Genomic DNA, 17,523 nt, shown 5'->3' with positions numbered 1-17,523 from the left:
TTGTCCTTGGGGCCCTGGGTGTCCCTACCGGGTACAGCAACGCTAAGCCGTGCTGCAATTTTTTAAGTTTCTAAATTCAGAATTGGTTCTTAACCTCTAGGATACCAGTATTAAAGACTGACATGTTTTAGAACTGCCATCTAGAACAGTTACAAGTTGTCTTTGTATTATAACATGCCTTTGTCTTGGCACTATAATGCTTTCCTTTCTTACACTGGTGTTCCTTCCTGTCTTTTTCTTTCTCTGCTCCTTTCCCTCTTTTCCACTTTTTCTGCCTTCCCTTCTGTCTCCCAGATCTGAAAGATTTTCAGAACAATAAGCATAGGTACTTGCTAGCCTCTGAGAATCAACGACCTGGCAATTTTTCCACAGCATCCATGGGGTCCCTTACTTCATCTTCATCCTCCTGCTCACTCAGTAGTCAGGTGGGCTTAACATCTGTGACCAGTATTCAGGAGAGGATCATGTCTACGCCTGGAGGAGAGGAAGCCATCGAACGTCTAAAGGTAAGTGATAATTCAGACTGAATTAAAGGTTTTCCATGTAGTTTCTAAAGGCAGAATTAGGACTAAAAATCACTGAGATTTTGGTTCAGCATATGGAAGAACTTTCCAACTTTTAGAGGTGTCCTCTTTCTAAAAGTGGAATTTGCTGCTTTGTGAGATAACTAATTTCTTTTTACCAGGATGCTCAAGTCTGACATGGCCAGGCAGAGGGGGAGAGATGTATGGGTAGATCATAGGTTGGCCGTGCGAAGTAACTGATTAAGTAGATATGCTCATTAGTTCTGAGGTAGTTTATAAGTCACAGTGCAGTGGTTTAGTTAGAGTCCTGGCCAGTGTGGCTCAGTTGGTGGGAGCACTGTCCTGTAACCAGTTTCTCTGTCAGGGCGCACACCTAGGCTATGAGTTTGGCCCCGGGCCAGGCACATACGGGAAGGCAACCAGTGGATGCTTCTCTCTTGCATTGATGTTTCTCTCTTCTTCCTCTCTCTCTAAAAGCAGTGAAAAAATGTCCTCGGGTGTGGATAAAAAAAAAAGAAATTATTTAGTTAGAAATCTAGTTGAAAACATTTGGTTTCATTGGAAGAATTTTATGTAGAGCCATGCATTTATTTAGTAAAATAAATACACAATCAAAAGAAGGTTTTGAATGCTTGAGTAGTTGTACCAAGTTTCTTCCGAGACATGTGAAGTGACATTTTTGGGAAGTCTGTGGAAAGCCTTGGAACCTGGAGATCGCTATCATGGAAGGCCTGCCTCGCCCCGTGCTGGTAGCCACGGGGCCCGGGCCTAAGCACTGTGCGCTTCAGTCCTGCCTGTGCAAGTCCCCTGACAGGGCAGCCAGCTTTGCTTTCCCAGCCTGTTGCTGGCTCAGTCAAGTCCTTTCTTGCCTTTCTCCATGAATGTGAAAGTTAGGAACAGCAAAGCCTTCTGACGCGTAGGTTCTTCCTCCCCGCTCAGTGACTGCAGTGAGAGCAGACAGTTGTCACCTCTGGTGCCATGCGTTGAGTCACTGTGACAGCATCATAGATGCTTTTTCTTTCCTTGCCTGTCATCCAGGATGCTAGTTCGATCCATACCTTTCAGCCTTTGTATTCAGGAGAGCCCGGGTAGGGAAAGCAAGGAGAGCGAAGAAACTTTAAGGAGCTGGGAAGCTTCCATCATGCTGCCACCTTAACAGTCCTCGTTGCATCCAGGACCGCTGCTCATTCAGGAGTGGGAAGAAGAGTGACACACTTGGACAGATTAACAATTGGAAATGCTGAGCTTTTCACCACTAAAGGGAATTAAGCTTGATAACTGAAGACAGCAGATGCTTTCATTTCATTTTTCAGGTGGGGCTGAGAAAGGTTTCCTTAATCAGCCGACCTTCCCCCTTGGCATTTGACTCCTAAAATAAGGTGCTTTGGAAACCAAAGTAATGATGTCGTATCTTCCTCCAGAACATGTTAGTGGAAAGTGGCTGAAGTTCTGAAATACTTGGCAAAGGGAGAGAGAGTGAGAAATCCTTTAACATTGCAAATTGAAGGGTAATTTCTGCTGTTGTAAAATTGACTTTGAAATTTTACTAAAGACATTAGTGAAGCTTTGGGCAGGAAGGCTTTACTCATGTATTTTTTTCACAGAGACATCAGTGGCAAAGTTGCTGTACAGGGGCTCTTTGGGAAGGAAAAGGGAACTCTCCCACTTACTATTTAATATAAAAGGTTCTTTTTCTTTGAGCATTTTGAATCTTCCTATTTGCTTATTAAAGCCTTAATGTATAAATGATATTACACTTTCCTATAACATGCATCTTGGTGTAAAAGAGAAAAGTTCTCCTAACTGCCAAGTGGGTCCAACTGAAAATAATGTTGAATGTTAGGAGTCAAGACATTAACCAGACTCCGAAGAATTAGGACATCCAGTGTATTCCAGATAGTTTCTCGGGAATAACATTGCCATTGTTCAGGAAACCCTCCCTCAGCCTCCCTACTTTCCACCAAAAACAAAATTAGAGCTGTATTACTTTCATCAGAAAGTAGTATTGTACATTTCTCTGTTTTAATTCTCCTTTAGGCCAACACAAATGAAATCTTTGATTTTCCCTACCTTTAGAAAACAGCTTCTTTGCACTCAATCTTGAGTTTTTAATGCAGCATGGTAGTTCACTGAAGCATAAGTATCTTGGTTCTGCTCTTATATTGTGAATGGTGAGAATTCCATTTGGCAGGCCTGCATTTTAATGCTGCTGGCAGATAACATCTTACATCTACAGCAAGGCAGTTGTTATATGATAGAAAAGCTTGAGGATTTTTCATTTTCGGTTATTTCATTGATGAGTGTGAAGGAACTGTGTTCCTAAGACATGACACAGAAGGAGAAAAATACTGGGCTGGTAAATAGTAATAGAGGAGTTCGGTTCATTTATCTCCCTTTACTTCTCTTTTCGATTTAAAAAAAAAAAAAAGATCATTTGGTGTAGTAGTGTACTTGGACACAGGATGTTGTTCCTGCTTTGTTTATTGAGTAGTCTGTTGCCACATGGAAGAGGTCCATCCATGTTACCCCATCCTAAATACCTTCAGCCCTTCGTAAACCTCTCTGGCAAAACAGAATGAGATGTAATTGCTTTCAGTCTTTAGTTACAATTCAGACTGAGTTGGAATGTATATATCCTTGATTTAGATTCCTATTCAGTAAGTTTTAAAATATGTAGCTATAGCCACGTTTTTTGAGTGGTGGCTCTGGTGTGTGTGTGTTAGCCTAGCATCGAAGTCAGCACTGCCAGTGCCAGTGCTTAGGCTTAGACTGTAGATACCCACACAGGTCCATTACAGAGGCACGCAAGGGCAGACGCTGTGCTAGCGAGCCCAAGGGCCCCGCGCTTGGGACTCACTCACGAAGCATGCTCTGTTCAGTACAGTAGAACCTTGGCCATCTGACGGCTTCAAGGAATGTTCCCTGTACAAGGACTTAACTTCTAAATATCACAATTTAAACTACGATTTTTTCATGGAAATTTTTCTGACTTGTTTTGTGGATTTCTCTGCCACCATAGCTGAATCAGGTGAAGAGATTAAATAGTGTTCAATCATATAAACATAATTATTAACAAGTGCTGCTCAGATAGCTAGACACATATGCTATGAGACTGAAGTTGAATGACACCTGAGCCCAGCATTCCTTGGAGCTTAAAAAAAGTTTCTGATGTCACTCTGCTTTTCAGAATTGTTTCATGTGAGTGCCTGCAGGAAGGAAGGACCTTGTAAAGATATTGCCTCCTCAGTTCTTAAGCACGAATCCCCCTTTTAGCCTAACCTTAAATTGGGCCTCTGCAGTGGGCCACGGCAGACTGGGCAGCGGCGCGCTGGGCCCGCCTGCGCAGCAACCGGATGGCTGCGGGACCGCAAGCTGCCGTCCTGCCAGCATCTCTGCTTCGCTTACGCTGAGCTGCTGTTCAGGCTTGAAGAAAGAGGGCCCTTCACTTTTTCCTCATTTATAGTGAGCTTTTCTGTAGACTCTTTTCTTTAAAGCCTACCAATTCTGCCCGCCTTGAAGAAGAAACACTGAAAGTTAGGAAACCCGGTTCTAGACCTGGCTCAGGAAGGAGTGCGGCCTCAGGATGATGGCTTGCTTTGTCATGTCTTCAATTTCTTTATCCCTAGAATGGCTCTGGAATAAATGGTTTTCCCAGGCTTTTTCCATCACTGAAGTATTGCTAATAAGATACTTAATAGCATTTTCTCTAATCTTTCTTCAGTTTTTAAAAATAGCTTTGTAAACAACATAAACTTCAACTTGAAGCTATATTGAAAAATGAAAGTAGTACCTTACTCTGCTTACTCATTAAATCTCTTTTCTATAAAGATACCATATTCTGATTTACCCTCCAGGTGGGAAGTAAATTTAGAGAAGCCAAATTAGAGTTGGCAGCGAAATGGTAAGAGGATTCCTGGACAGTGTCTTTGCTTCCCTAGGGTGAGTTTACAGTTGCCCCAAAATAGATTCCATTAATACAGCCAGACAGATCTCTGCTGTGACATGACCTTTTTCTGAAAACCAACCTGGAAAAAAAAATATATTTTAAGTACCTCATGGGTCACTGTGCGTTCCATAATGAACACCAGTGGCTCTTGGGCCGCACTGTGTGTAATAAGCACTAGTGTAACTGCTGTGGTTTGGTCAGGGCCTTCCTATTCTGTTTCTTTGTTTTCAAAGTTGTCATTTTGAGACTAACGGTTCCTGCCCAGCTGTCATTTATAGCCTTACTATCATACAGGTCATGGTGCCAGCGTACCTGGTACTTGCCCTTTCACAGTCATTCGCAGAAGCATTTAAAACTACAAACACCACACCATGTTGCAGCTGCGCTCTCCAGTTTGCTTCTCCTGACCCATGTACTCCTTCACTTTTGCAGCTGCTGCCTTGACTCTTGGCTCTTACATGCTCCCATGCAAATGCCAGACACCTAGGGTTTACTGTATTACACATTTATTCACAGTTTAGTTCTGTGTAATGATGTTTTGGGATCTGATAGGCTTTCACAAAATAGCCTGTTAAGTGAATCACACTATTGTGTGAACTGTTGTCTTTTTATCCTTAATCACTATCACTGTTCTCATCATCATTATTATCCCAGCATCGTGATCATCATCATCTAACTTTCTCACCTTGTCTCCATGCCTAGCACATTCTCCTGCTTTTTGCATGTGCTCGCCTCCTGTTTTGGTACTCCCTCTCCCTCCATTAGTCAGTTCCTCCTCGTCCTTCGTTCATCGGTGTGAGCGTCACTCAGCCCTGACTCACCCACTCTGCAGCAACCTTCTAATGCTTCAGTTCTAGCACTTAGTGCACTGTTCGCAGGGGCAGGGGGGTGTATTTTGGTACTCTACCTACTCATAGTTCTCAGACATGCTGCTCTAGCCACACTGTTGTTGTTCCTGGAAAATTCCAGGCATTTCCCACCTATTCCCTCACATACTCATGTAGATGCTTCTGCTCACAGAGAGCCTTGTCAGTGAGCCCTGTCCTGGCGACCCCACTCTACGGTGCTCCCTCACGACCCCTCCCCTGCATTCTTCTCTTCCCTTGCTTTATTTTCCTCCAGAGCACTTAGTACTGTCTGCCATACTATATACTTGACTTATTGTTTATAATTGATTATTAGAGTCTCTTTACTAGAATATAAGTCTCATGAAGGCAGGGGGTTTTGTTCTCTGCCATACCCTTCATTGCCTAAAATAGGGCTTGGCATATAGCGGGGTTATATACAGTAACTGAAGGAAAAACTCATCAGTTATTTTTCTCCCTGGTATATAGTAAAACTCCTTGAGAGCAGGAAAGATGTTTTATTTCTTATTTTTTTGGCATATAATAAGCACTCAACAAGAAATTGTGAAATTATCACCTCAGTGGCAGAATGCACTGGTTTGTGTTCAGAAGGTATTGCGTTGTAGGGGAGGAAAAATATTTTCCCTTCTACCTCTCTGGGCTCTTTCTTGCCTGTGGCCTCTATAACAAAAGGCATATTAATAATGAAAAGCATACAGATTTAGTTACTAAAAGTTTGACATGACACAGGAGTCTTCATAAGAAGTGTTAAACCTAAGCATTCAGTTTGATGAAGAGTGAAAAGTTGTGGGAAAATGTGATAGGGCCAATGGGTGTGAGCTAAGAATAGTAAGCTGGGGAAACTTCTCAAGGCCTGTCTGTTCAGGTTCCTCTTGGCCTTTCTCCATCTTCAGAGGTGCGGCTGCTGCTTCCTTCCAGGCACAGGGAGGGCACCTCTCCTGAAGCTCTAATGACCTGATTCCGGAGGAGGTCAGAGCCTGTCCTGCACATACCAGTTTGCGGATTACTTCAGCCTAAGATACTTAGTACGCCAAGGCATCGTGTTTTGGGAGCACATGTTCTGAGCCCCAACAGTGTTAGGGCAAAATTGTAGTGATGTGTGGATGTCAGAAATTGTACCTTGCATTTTGGGGTGTTAGTATTACCCTTTCTCCTGCACCCACACACTATTAAGGTATTTTTATTAGGACTTAAGAAAATTAATATATCTGGGTTTTATTTCGTGGTAGGCCTAGTCGTTATGATTCTTTCTTTACATATTAAGAAAGGAAAAAAATCTCACCATATTAGATTCTGCCTCAGGCTCTCAAAGGACATCATCTGCTTCTTGCTGTCCTTCCTAGATATGCTGTGTTTAATTATAAGACTGTTTGCTACTTTTAACTGTGGACTTCCTCCCGTAGGAATCAGAGAAGATCATTGCTGAGCTGAATGAAACCTGGGAAGAGAAGCTGCGTAAAACAGAGGCCATCAGAATGGAGAGGTTAGGACGTTAAACTCTGGGAATATTTCTGAATTTTTTAAGGAATTAGGATTAATTTTATAGTAAGAAAAGATAAAATAGAAGTTAAAAACAAAGAACCTTCGCCTTGGCTGGTGTGGCTCTGTTAGTTGGAGCATCATCCTGTAGACCAAAAGGCAGTGGATTTGATTCCCCTGTCAGGGCATGTACCCAGGTTATAGGTTCAGTCCCAGGTTGGGGCACATATGGGAGGCAACTGATCGATATTTTCTCTCCCACACTGATGGTTCTCTCTCCCTGCCTCTTTCCCCCTCTCCCTGCCTCCCTGCCTCCGTTTCTAAAAAACAATGAAAAAAATGGAAGATATTGAGGGATGGAGTTTTTAATTTGCAGATAGACTGCCTTTGATAAAGGCCCAGATTTAAAAAGCTGTTGTGATTATTGTCTTTAAAAGTCCTCTAGAAACTTTTTGGTAAGAAATTAAGTAGTTGGAGTTGCAAACTTTGAAATTCCAGTTCTATCTCTACCCTGAATGTGAGCATAGCCCAAAATAATACTTTTGCCACTGGAATAAATATTCATTTTTGAAACATTGGTTTCTGACTTTTCTCTTCATAGAAGTGAGGCAAAGGTGAGTTCTGATGTTGATAGAGTAAATGTATCAAACAATTAGAACTTTCTTATTATTATAGAGATTTCAAGTTAGAATTGTTGAACCCGTATCATGTTGGGCATGGGAACATAATCGAGAAAACTCATACTTACAGCCAGTACTCCCATCTATCAAAGTTACTTTCTTATTCCTTACTTAGATTTTGAAGAAATACTTGAGTTTTATGTAGAGCCTCAAGGAATATCCCTTTCTTTTTTATGTAAATAGACATTATTATGATTTACTGTCTACCTCCAAAGTCAGATGAGACAAAGTTCTTATTTGGGTAAATGTAGCTTCACCTAACATAGGAACATAATTTATTTTGAATGTGCTGTTTCTCTTAAAAATAATTTTTCTAATGATGGCATACGCAGATTTTAGCTTTAAATATGGACAATTTTTTTTTCTTTTGCTTTATCTTTTAATTCCTATCAGACTGACTTGATCGACATTTTGGTGTTGGTGTTCTGATATGGTGGTGGTTTTTTCTAGAGAGGCCTTGTTGGCTGAGATGGGAGTTGCCATTCGGGAAGATGGAGGAACTTTGGGGGTTTTCTCACCTAAAAAGGTAGGAAATAATGTTGTGAAACGCAAGCAAACAGAAACACTTTTTGTTTGTCTAGTCGTGGGGACACTTCATGTCTTTCTAAGCTGGCCCTTCATTCCCCGCCCACCCCCACTTTTTTATCTTGAGATTTGGCTTACTTAATTTCAGATATTTCTGATTTCATCTTACAGTACAAGGATAGCTTATCATGTTTACTGATTACAAAATAAAACCCAAGGCAGTAAATCTGCTAAGTTTTGGTCATGATTCAGTATGTTTAATTATCTTCATTGTTGCCATCTCAAATTCGCAGCCTAACCTCACATACCTTGCTTCAGTTGGGCTACTCTTTCCGTGTAGATTTTTCCACAGGTGCCAGCAACCCTGCTTTATAACTCCCTTGAAGCAATTTCAGCTGGTCAGGTCTGTTTAGAAAAATAACCGCTTCAGTTTGCGTCTACAGTTTGTTATAGACAACCATGCACTGAGCAAAACAATTCCTGTCCTCATCCTTCTAGCGTCTGCTCCTTCTCAGTTACACAAACAGGCTCCAGCGGTTACCTTCTTACTTACACAATCAGAGCTGTGAACTAGTAGACACCTTGTAGTTAATTAGAATAGTAAGGTGTGGGGTTTTTTGTTTTTGGCTAAGTTGCGTAATTGTTGCTATATATTGGAAAATATTATCAAGTGCTTATTTTGTGTGTTTATTTATATAATAATAGAATATATTAATGTACAAAGCACAGACTTCATACCAATAATAAATGGTCCTTCATTTCAAATGACCTCAAGTTGGCTCTTGGAGACTTAAACATCTCCATGTAAGGGTCTGATAATGATCTCTCTAGGAGAGCATAGAATGGGTAGGAATTGGTACTTTTGTTTTATGTAATATAAAATATTTCTGTGGTTTTTGTTAGGATTCTTTTGATTAGGTTTCTCACATTACTTTCTCATAAATTCCAGTATGTTATTTTTAACAAACAAGATTGATTTAACAAAATTTTAGATATATATTGTAAAGGAACAATAGTAAAACTATTTTATGTTCTTATTGCCTAAGGTCAGTGATTTTCACAGTTTAAGGGTTTTTCTTTCAGTAAGACATTATTTATTCAGATATATTACTTATGATTATAGAGATTGTAGCAGTTATGGGTATGATAGAATTTAGATTATGCCTTTGCATATATCTGAATATGTGTACACACACATGTATTTAAAGATATCTTATAACATTTTTCAGTGTTAAGAACTGTGGGGAAAATTTTTATGTAACATCTTTTAAAAACATGGTGTTTAACACCGATCATAAATAACTTGAGTAAGTTGTGATGTAAACAGCATAGAATTCCAAACTGGCAGGTCTGTTTTCAAACCTTTGTCTTTAACTTTCCCCATCCTGCTTTAACTTTCTAGGCTTCCTCACGAAACTGACCATATCCAAATTCAGTTTTAGAACCTATTTTTGATGTATTAACTTCACTGTGGTAATCAATGCCTGATATGTGCATGTATAAATTGACACGTAGTACACCTTTAAAAAATCATGTTCAACCTAAATAAGTACAATTTTTAATTGACGATCCCACCCCAGTGTGATTGAAAACGGGGAAAATTCTTTCATGGCAAGAAAAGTAAAAAATAGAACCTGTTTTAGAGACTCCTTTTTCCTTAGGCCAGTGTCATGGTGGGCCCTAAAGAACGCTGCCCAAGGAGGCCCTGGAGCTCCTCAAACCAGCGGAGGCCCCAGACTGCGGGGGCAGAGCTGGTCGAGAAGATGGGGAGATTTCTCTAATCTCGTTCTCATTTTCTTTTGCGCTCCCTTTTCTTAACCTTCTTCATCTAACTCTTTCCATTTTTCACATTCAGCGACATTTTCTTGAGTAGATTTTGACCCCAAGACCATATGGCTTATTTTTGGATTCTGGTGGGTTCTTTTCACTGAAGAAGGTTGGGTTTTTTTTAAAAGAGATTTTAGAAATATTAGAGTTAAATAAAGAGGGTTTTTACAAGATGTGTGTATTAATTGAATGTCAGCAATTCTCTTCTTTAAGGTAAAGACTAATATAATAAAGATAATACCTGGGACCATGGAAGAACTGATAAAAATTACAGAGGGAGGTGATGGGGGTGTGGGGACATTTTTCTAAAGTAACTGAAAAATTAAATATTTATTGGAATTGTAGGGGAGGAAAAATAATCTCCCCTTACCCTTCTGAGTTCTTGGCTGAGAGCCCTGTTGTAAAAGATTAACAAGAGAAAAATGAAGAGGAGTTTATTAACATGTCTACCTCATGTATACATGGGAGATACCCAGGGAAAAATTAGTAAATGCCTGATGTAGCTTAGAGTTCAGACTTAGATGTTACCTTTTTTAAAAAAGAAAATTTTCATCGATTTTAGAGAGAGAGAAACATCGATTTGTTGTTCTATTCAGTAGGAAAAGGGAAGTAGGGAGATGATCTCTAAGGGGAGAGGAAGTGGTTTTCAGGGAAGGTGGTGGGCCCTTGGGAGAGGAGGTGGGAAGCGATGACAGTCTGTGACGTCTGTCTGGATGTGGGGTCGGCTTTGGGCCTCCTCCCCTGCATGCAGTAAGGGGCCGTGTCCCCTGGTCAGTGAGACTCCCGGGAGGGCCTGCGACCCCGAGCCTCTCTTGGAGACTGTCGGGGCTGGCGAGGCGGGCTCAGGGAGAGCCTCCCTCCGCACTGGCTGTTGTTCCAGTGACTGCAGCTCAAAATACTGTGTCAAAGTGGCTTATTTTGGGAGTGGAGTATTTTGCTACCCTTGAAGATTTTTGTCCAACTGTTTACAAAAATTATTATTACCCATCCAGAGAAACAGCCTAGTCTAATCTATCTTTTGTGTTCTAAATATTTTGATGTTATCAAGAAATGGCTCTTGTTCTCTATCTCAGAACCCATGTTTTTAGATAGACTGTATTAGTGCTGTTTGGGAAGGCCTGAAGGGAGTGTTTTCTGTTTGTTATGGAGCTGCAGCTAGGGAGCAAGGCCGTCTGTTTCCCAGCCTGCTGGTAATCCGGGGAGCCAGCAGCCTGCTGTGGTCGCAGCTGAGTCAGGGCACTTGCCGGGACTGATTATCTCACCTTTTTCAGACCCCACATCTTGTTAACCTCAATGAAGACCCTCTGATGTCGGAATGCCTGCTTTATTACATCAAAGATGGAATTACAAGGTATATTTGTATCTTTTGGTCATTAATGCTTTCTTTTCTCTTAGATGATTGAATAAAGGGAAGTTGTTTGTTGAAAAATTTGTTGTAATGATTTGCTGTTTTTCCCCATCTGAAATAGTTACAAACTATGCTCTCTTTCTAAATTACGTGTTTTAGTCAGCTGAACCAGTTAACATTTAGTTTTTCCCTAAAGGACCTTAAGTAATATTTTTTTCCTTCTTACATCTTAACATGAATTCATTAGGGAGATTAGTTCCCTTGTGTCTTTTTATAATGCTGTGTGAGTTACATTGGTATATAATTGTTCCTTGGTTTCTTATTCTGATGTAGGGAAGTTGACCGTATATGAAAATAGAATTTACAGTTGAAAACCTCTGATTTTTTTTTTTTTTTTTTTTAAGGTAATACCTTTTTGTACAGACCAAAGAATGTTCTTTGGGAGAAAGAGGTTCATTGTTTGTAGTGCTTTTTGTGTCTGAATTTCCCTGGGAAACACTTTCCCTTGTGTTCAGGGTTGGCCAAGCAGATGCTGAGCGGCGCCAGGACATCGTGCTGAGTGGGGCTCACATTAAAGAAGAGCATTGTATCTTCCGAAGTGAGAGAAACAACAGCGGGGATGGTGAGAGCTCTTGGCTTAGCTTTTCCAACAGCTTCTTATTCTATATTATGAGAAATCCACAAGACTTGGTATTCCCTGTCTCTTTCAGTGATACTTTCTTATACAATCTAATATCTAAAAATGGAGAAACCTGGGCTGCTTATAAATGCAGGGACAGACAGAGCTATTTTACATGAAAATAACCTGAACAAAAGGAGCCCTTTGTTAACTGCCAAGAACTAAGCAGGACATAGGCAATTAGGCTTGGTCTTGAATGGTAATTATTTGATAGACAAGTAAGAAGGGAACAAATATCCTGGGTAGTGGGAGATTTGAAGGACCTGTAGCCTTAACCCAGTAGAATTTATTTTTATCTAAAAATTGAAGAAAAAGTCAGTCTTATATTTTGTCCAGGTTATTAACAAAACAACAATCTAATAGTATTTTATACTATATAATTCCTTCCATCCTTGATCAGAATATTAGCTTTTGATTTGAAGTTTCTAGTTAAGACCTGAATCTCATACTCAAGATTTCTGATGGTTTTCAGTTTTATAGACTGAACTATCAGATATCACCAACACTGAGATATGTCTGAGAACATATCTTCTTCTGAGGTTTGTCAATTCATTTAAGTGTTTTATCTTAGCTGTAGCCCTAGTTATGGACCATAAAATAAACTGTTATATAGATACTCAACCACTTGGTTGGTTACAGGGATCTATTCTAGTTACCCTGAATCTTCATAGTCATCTGCTCTGTTACTTCATTCTAGTGGTTTGTGATGCTAACAGTAGTTTGCGTTCCTCTTCAGTTATCGTGACTCTAGAGCCCTGTGAACGTTCAGAAACCTATGTAAATGGCAAGAGGGTGACCCAGCCTGTTCAACTACGCTCAGGTGAGACCGGGATGGGTTTGAAGTCTTCAGCAAAGATCACATGGCTTGTAGAAGCAGCTCTGTAATTTTTGAATCTTTGTTTAAAGGCTAAAGCGATAACATTAGGATTTATGTTCTTAGAAAATTCCAAAGGCTATCTTTTTTGCTTTAGGAAAAGTGTGGTCATTAACCTAGATACTGTACATTTTAAAAATAGTTTCTTAATTCTGTTTATGTTTTGTGCTAGGAAACCGTATCATCATGGGTAAAAACCACGTGTTTCGTTTTAACCATCCGGAGCAAGCACGGGCTGAGCGGGAGAAGACTCCTTCTGCTGAGACTCCCTCTGAGCCTGTGGACTGGACATTTGCCCAGAGAGAGCTTCTGGAAAAACAAGGAATTGATATGAAACAGGAGATGGAGAAAAGGTAATGTACAAATATGATATGGCCCATATGACTATCATTTCTTTTAAACATATAATAGGAGCATTTATAAAACAACTTGGTGATTTTACCATGTATTTTTTTTTTGTCCTAGGTTACAGGAAATGGAGATCCTATACAAAAAGGAGAAGGAAGAAGCAGATCTTCTCTTGGAGCAGCAGAGACTGGTAGGAATCCATCCTCAATTCTCTGTTAGGAGAAAAAGGGCAGCTTGTTCTCATGCCTTCCTTGCCCCACAGATGAGCACAACCCACATGGCCTATCCATCTCGTACTGATACTACACACTTTTCTCATTTTCTTAACGGGGGATAAACTTACAGCTTCTGGTAGCCTTGGCCTGAAAAACTGTCCATAAAGGTACTATTTTGTGCCTTTTATGTCTTAAAGTCAAGTCTTCTGTCAAAACCAAGTGCCGTAGGTGGGAGCTTTTCTGGTAGCCTTTGCCTCTTGATCGTGGTTTTTGAGTATGCATCAGTGGTGGTTCTTTTAATAATAATTACTCTGCATATTGAATTTGGTGGGCGTTTGCCTTGGTTTTGTTTCTGATCACCTGATAGTACTAATTCTCTGCTCCTGGGCTGACCTGGGGGTTGTTCTTGTTCTGGGCAGACTTTTTTCTTTTCTTTTCTTTTCCTTTTTTTTTTTTTTTTTTTTTTTTAGTCAAACCATGTCTAAAAGTGTCGCTGCACAGTTGCATGTGTTAATCCTTTTCTCCTCCCTGCATGGAGTCTGCATCCTCAGCGAGGTCCCTGTAGCACGCAGGATGGCAGTGGAAGCAGGGGCTACACCACCAACTCAGACAGGAGAGGAAGTTTGGTTTTTCTGGGTTGAGAAAGGGTTTGGGTGAGCAACTGAAAAGTCTGTTTAAGGTTGCATCTTATAAAGCTAACAACTTTAGCATTTTATGATGTTAATTAATTTTCCAAGTTTGGTAGAAACTGAATCTCATAAATAAGTAAGTAGATCCATTAGTTAAATTTTCCTTTTGAAAGCCATCCAGTTTTGGTTAACAAAGCCCTGGTTACAAGAAGTTTCTTGGCATCCGTTTGATATGTAAGGAAAAGGTACAACAAACGTTTAGATACTATGGGTGCAGTTTAGGAATTTTTAAATTTTTAAGATTCATGGGCTTCTTTTAAGATTAGGAGGTAATAGGAAGAAAGCTGGAATACTGGTTTCTTCCCTTAGCATAAAATACAGCATGTGAAACACAGCCTTAAATTACAGCCTTATAGCCATGCTCTGCTTTGGAGGAGAGAGGCTATTGCTAAATGGGCCAGAAAAGCCAAGGGCTTAAACAGAAGCAGCCTTTTCCAGGGCAGCTCAGTTCTCAGGCTTGGCAGTGGGTTAACCAGTTCATTTGTTATCTTGGAAATTATAGTAAAGCCCCCAAAAAGAATGGATTGTAGGAATAAATCAAGTGTTTGGGACAAGATAATAGAAAGGCTATATATAGAGTCTCTTTAGGAGGCCTAGTTGGCATTTAGTTTTTAATAAAAACAAAGATTTAGCTACAATGTGATTAGGGGCTTGAAAGGTTTATGACACATGAAGGAACTTTTTATCTTAATAATGTAGTATAATCTAATAACATGCCTCTGATGGTCTGTGAGAGATCAAATGAGGACAGGTATAATTAAGCTGTATTTATGATTAACAAGAATGCCTTGTAATTGTATAGTGCTTCATAACTTACAAAGAGCTTCAACAGCCATCATTTTTTGATTCCTGAAACAACCATCTTTAGTAGATATGTATATAAATAAAATGAGTAATATTGTTTTAATTTAATTTTATCTATTTTCATCATTCCCTCCCCCCCATACCCTCTTCCACCTCGACCCACCCTCCTCCCGCAGTCCCACTAAAATGAATAATATTATCTGCAGTTTATATTTTCTCCAGTTGAGGAAATCAAGGCTAAAAAATGCTGTCATGCCCACTCTTAAATACTTACTAAGTCATGGGTCTGCAGCTTAAACTTGAGTCTTCTGACTGACTTCACTGGTCTGTTCAATAGAGCAGTGCTTATCAGCCACCTAGGAGTCGTGTTAAAGTGCAGGTGCTGATTTGGCAGGTCTGGGGTGGGACCTGATTCTGCACCTCTGAGCGGCTCCCTGGGCCTGCCTGTGCCGCCTGTCCTGGGACCAGCTGTGGAGAAACTGGGTGGGAAGGTCTAATGATGGCTGGCGCGGTCCTTCTGCGCTCTGAAGCACGATGACCATTCACAAAGAGACAGTAAATGTCTCTAAGACAGATCAGTTTCCAGGAGACATACGTAGTCTTCAAGTAATCAGGCTCTAGTTGCCATTTGCTCTGTGCATCTCAAAGCAAGCAGGGATCCTTAAGAGCAGATCCCTAAGGCAAGGAGGTTGCTTTCCTCCCCCAGCTCCAACCCTGTATTCCATTTAAATTTCTTGTCCTCAAGAGGAATTGATTTCTAATGATTTTACCTGAAGAGTATCTAGCGGTAACAGTACTGAATAGGAAATGTATTTTTATGATCTTATATTGGTCAATCGACAGACATATTTTGAATGTGCCCTATGAATAAATATTGAGAGTATACAAAAGAATTACTATTCATTAAATATTTTAAAATACTTATATGTAATGATTTTTACATAACAACAGCATTAAAAAATGGAGTTTTCTGTTATGATAGTCCCCAGATGCGTCACACTCTTATATTCTAACTTGTAGTTAGTGCCCTATTGTACACCTGGTCCTTTCTGTGCTTGCTTTTTTACACATGTGTTTAGGGTATCTTCTGTCTTCTATTTGTACAAGCTTCTTGCAGAGTCTCTTCAGGAGGCCTACTTTGCATTTGCTATTTAAGGAAAGCAGAGGAATCTTATAATGATACGTGAATTGGCCAGGCCTGAGTACTTTTTTCAACGCTTTAATAAATAAATACAAATATCTTAATTTTTTTTACATAATTTACATCTGGGCACTTAAACTTTGCATACAGCCCTGGCTGGTGTGGCTCAGTGGATTGAGCACCAGCCTGCAAACCAAAAAGTCATCGATTTGATTCCCAGTCAGAGCACATGCCTGGGTTGTGGTGCAGGTCCCCAGCTGGGGGCATGCGAGAGGCAACCAGTTTATGTATCTCTCATGTATGCATTGATGTTTCTCTCCCTCTCTTTTTCCCTCCCTCCTCTTCCTTCTAAAGATAAGTAAATAATTAAATTAAAAAAAGAAAACTTTGTATACAGACTTCCTAGTATGATGATCATTATGTGATGGAGTATGTTTGAGGTATATATAGGAAATGTAGTCTACAGAGTCAAAATGACTATTTTAAAAAGAAATTATGGCCACTTGATTTAATATGGGCTATTTTGGGTTTACGTAGACCCTCTTATTTATTTATGTTTTATTTTGGAGTTTAAAGACTTTTATCAATTATGATATTAAAGCAATGATTAGAATATTTGTTATATCCTAAATTAGGTAGTATTCGCTTTATCCTTAAACAATTTTAAAAGAAAAAGGAGCCCAGATAAAGAGTTATAATTGTCAATTATGTGGGAAGAATCAGAGTTTGTTTTGTGAAACTCAGTTTCTGCATATTTGCAAGAAAACCTTTTTTAGGAGTCAGACATAGTTTTTTCACTATGTTAATTTTATCTTTTATCACTTAAAATTAGGCATTCTAATTTTTTTAACTAAAAATGAAAAGAAAAAAAAGTCTAGAATCTAAATTTAGCTTTATATGATTTTTATTGCCAAATTTTCAAATAGGTAGGAGTTATAAATTGGCTTAGTACCCATATATAGACCAATAGAAATAATACAAATCAGTAGCAACAACACAAAATTCAGGGGCCAAATTATCATCGTTGTTTAAGGGGGTTTTTTTGTTGTTGTTGTTGTTCCCTAGAAAGTTAACTGTACGAGGGACTCTCTGGTATGGAAAGCAGGATACTATTTATCAGTTTTGATTTTTAAAAACTTTACTAGAGATAATTTTGGTGATTATAGCCAAGTAAAAGAGACTATTAAGTAAGAATATTTTCACTTACTAGGCCAGCTTGGACTTTCTAGTGAGTAGTATCCTATCTCAGGAACTTTTATTTTCTGAATAGAAGTTCTTTCTCAATCTTGTTCATCCTAGGGAATTGTAAAACCAACATTGCTTTCATTTAGATCCATGTTGTTAAGATTTGCTTGTGTTAGTTAAGAATAATTGGTCATTATCGAGTAGGTGGTTATCGAAAATCAGGCTGTGGTTTTAGGCCTAAGTAAAAGGTTTTGAAAAAGAAGTAATGGGGCAAAGATAGCTAGAAAGAAAGTTAGGAAAAACATTTTAAAATGGATCCATTTCATGTAAACAGTAAAGATTTCATGTTTTATAGGAAGAGTTGTCACTTAAAGTGACATTTCTCAAATTGCT

At 39.5% G+C, this 17,523-nt stretch overlaps 1 protein-coding gene across 8 annotated transcripts in view; it reads left to right on the top strand.

Annotated features, from left to right (window-relative positions):
* Positions 1 to 17,523, top strand: part of KIF1B (kinesin family member 1B) — a 131,170-nt gene that overhangs the window by 53,429 nt on the left and 60,218 nt on the right. For 5 of the 8 annotated variants that reach the window (XM_054579767.1, XM_054579766.1, XM_054579765.1 and 2 more), the window contains 8 exons: positions 373 to 506; positions 6,740 to 6,819; positions 7,946 to 8,021; positions 11,119 to 11,198; positions 11,711 to 11,817; positions 12,611 to 12,694; positions 12,921 to 13,101; positions 13,214 to 13,286. In XM_054579767.1, the coding sequence (XP_054435742.1) occupies positions 373 to 506; positions 6,740 to 6,819; positions 7,946 to 8,021; positions 11,119 to 11,198; positions 11,711 to 11,817; positions 12,611 to 12,694; positions 12,921 to 13,101; positions 13,214 to 13,286 (815 nt within the window). Of the gene's footprint in view, positions 1 to 294; positions 507 to 6,739; positions 6,820 to 7,945; positions 8,022 to 11,118; positions 11,199 to 11,710; positions 11,818 to 12,610; positions 12,695 to 12,920; positions 13,102 to 13,213; positions 13,287 to 17,523 lie in introns of all 8 variants that reach the window. The other 3 variants (XM_054579764.1, XM_054579769.1, XM_054579763.1) reach the window with 1 other exon arrangement.

This window comes from Pteronotus mesoamericanus, unplaced genomic scaffold (genome assembly GCF_021234165.1).
Source record: "Pteronotus mesoamericanus isolate MK-2021 breed Mesoamerican mustached bat unplaced genomic scaffold, CSHL_Meso_final contig_557, whole genome shotgun sequence".
Taxonomy (NCBI): Eukaryota; Metazoa; Chordata; class Mammalia; order Chiroptera; family Mormoopidae; genus Pteronotus; species Pteronotus mesoamericanus.
The sequence above is the reverse complement of the archived record's forward strand: the minus strand, read 5'-3'. Positions and strand labels throughout refer to the sequence as shown.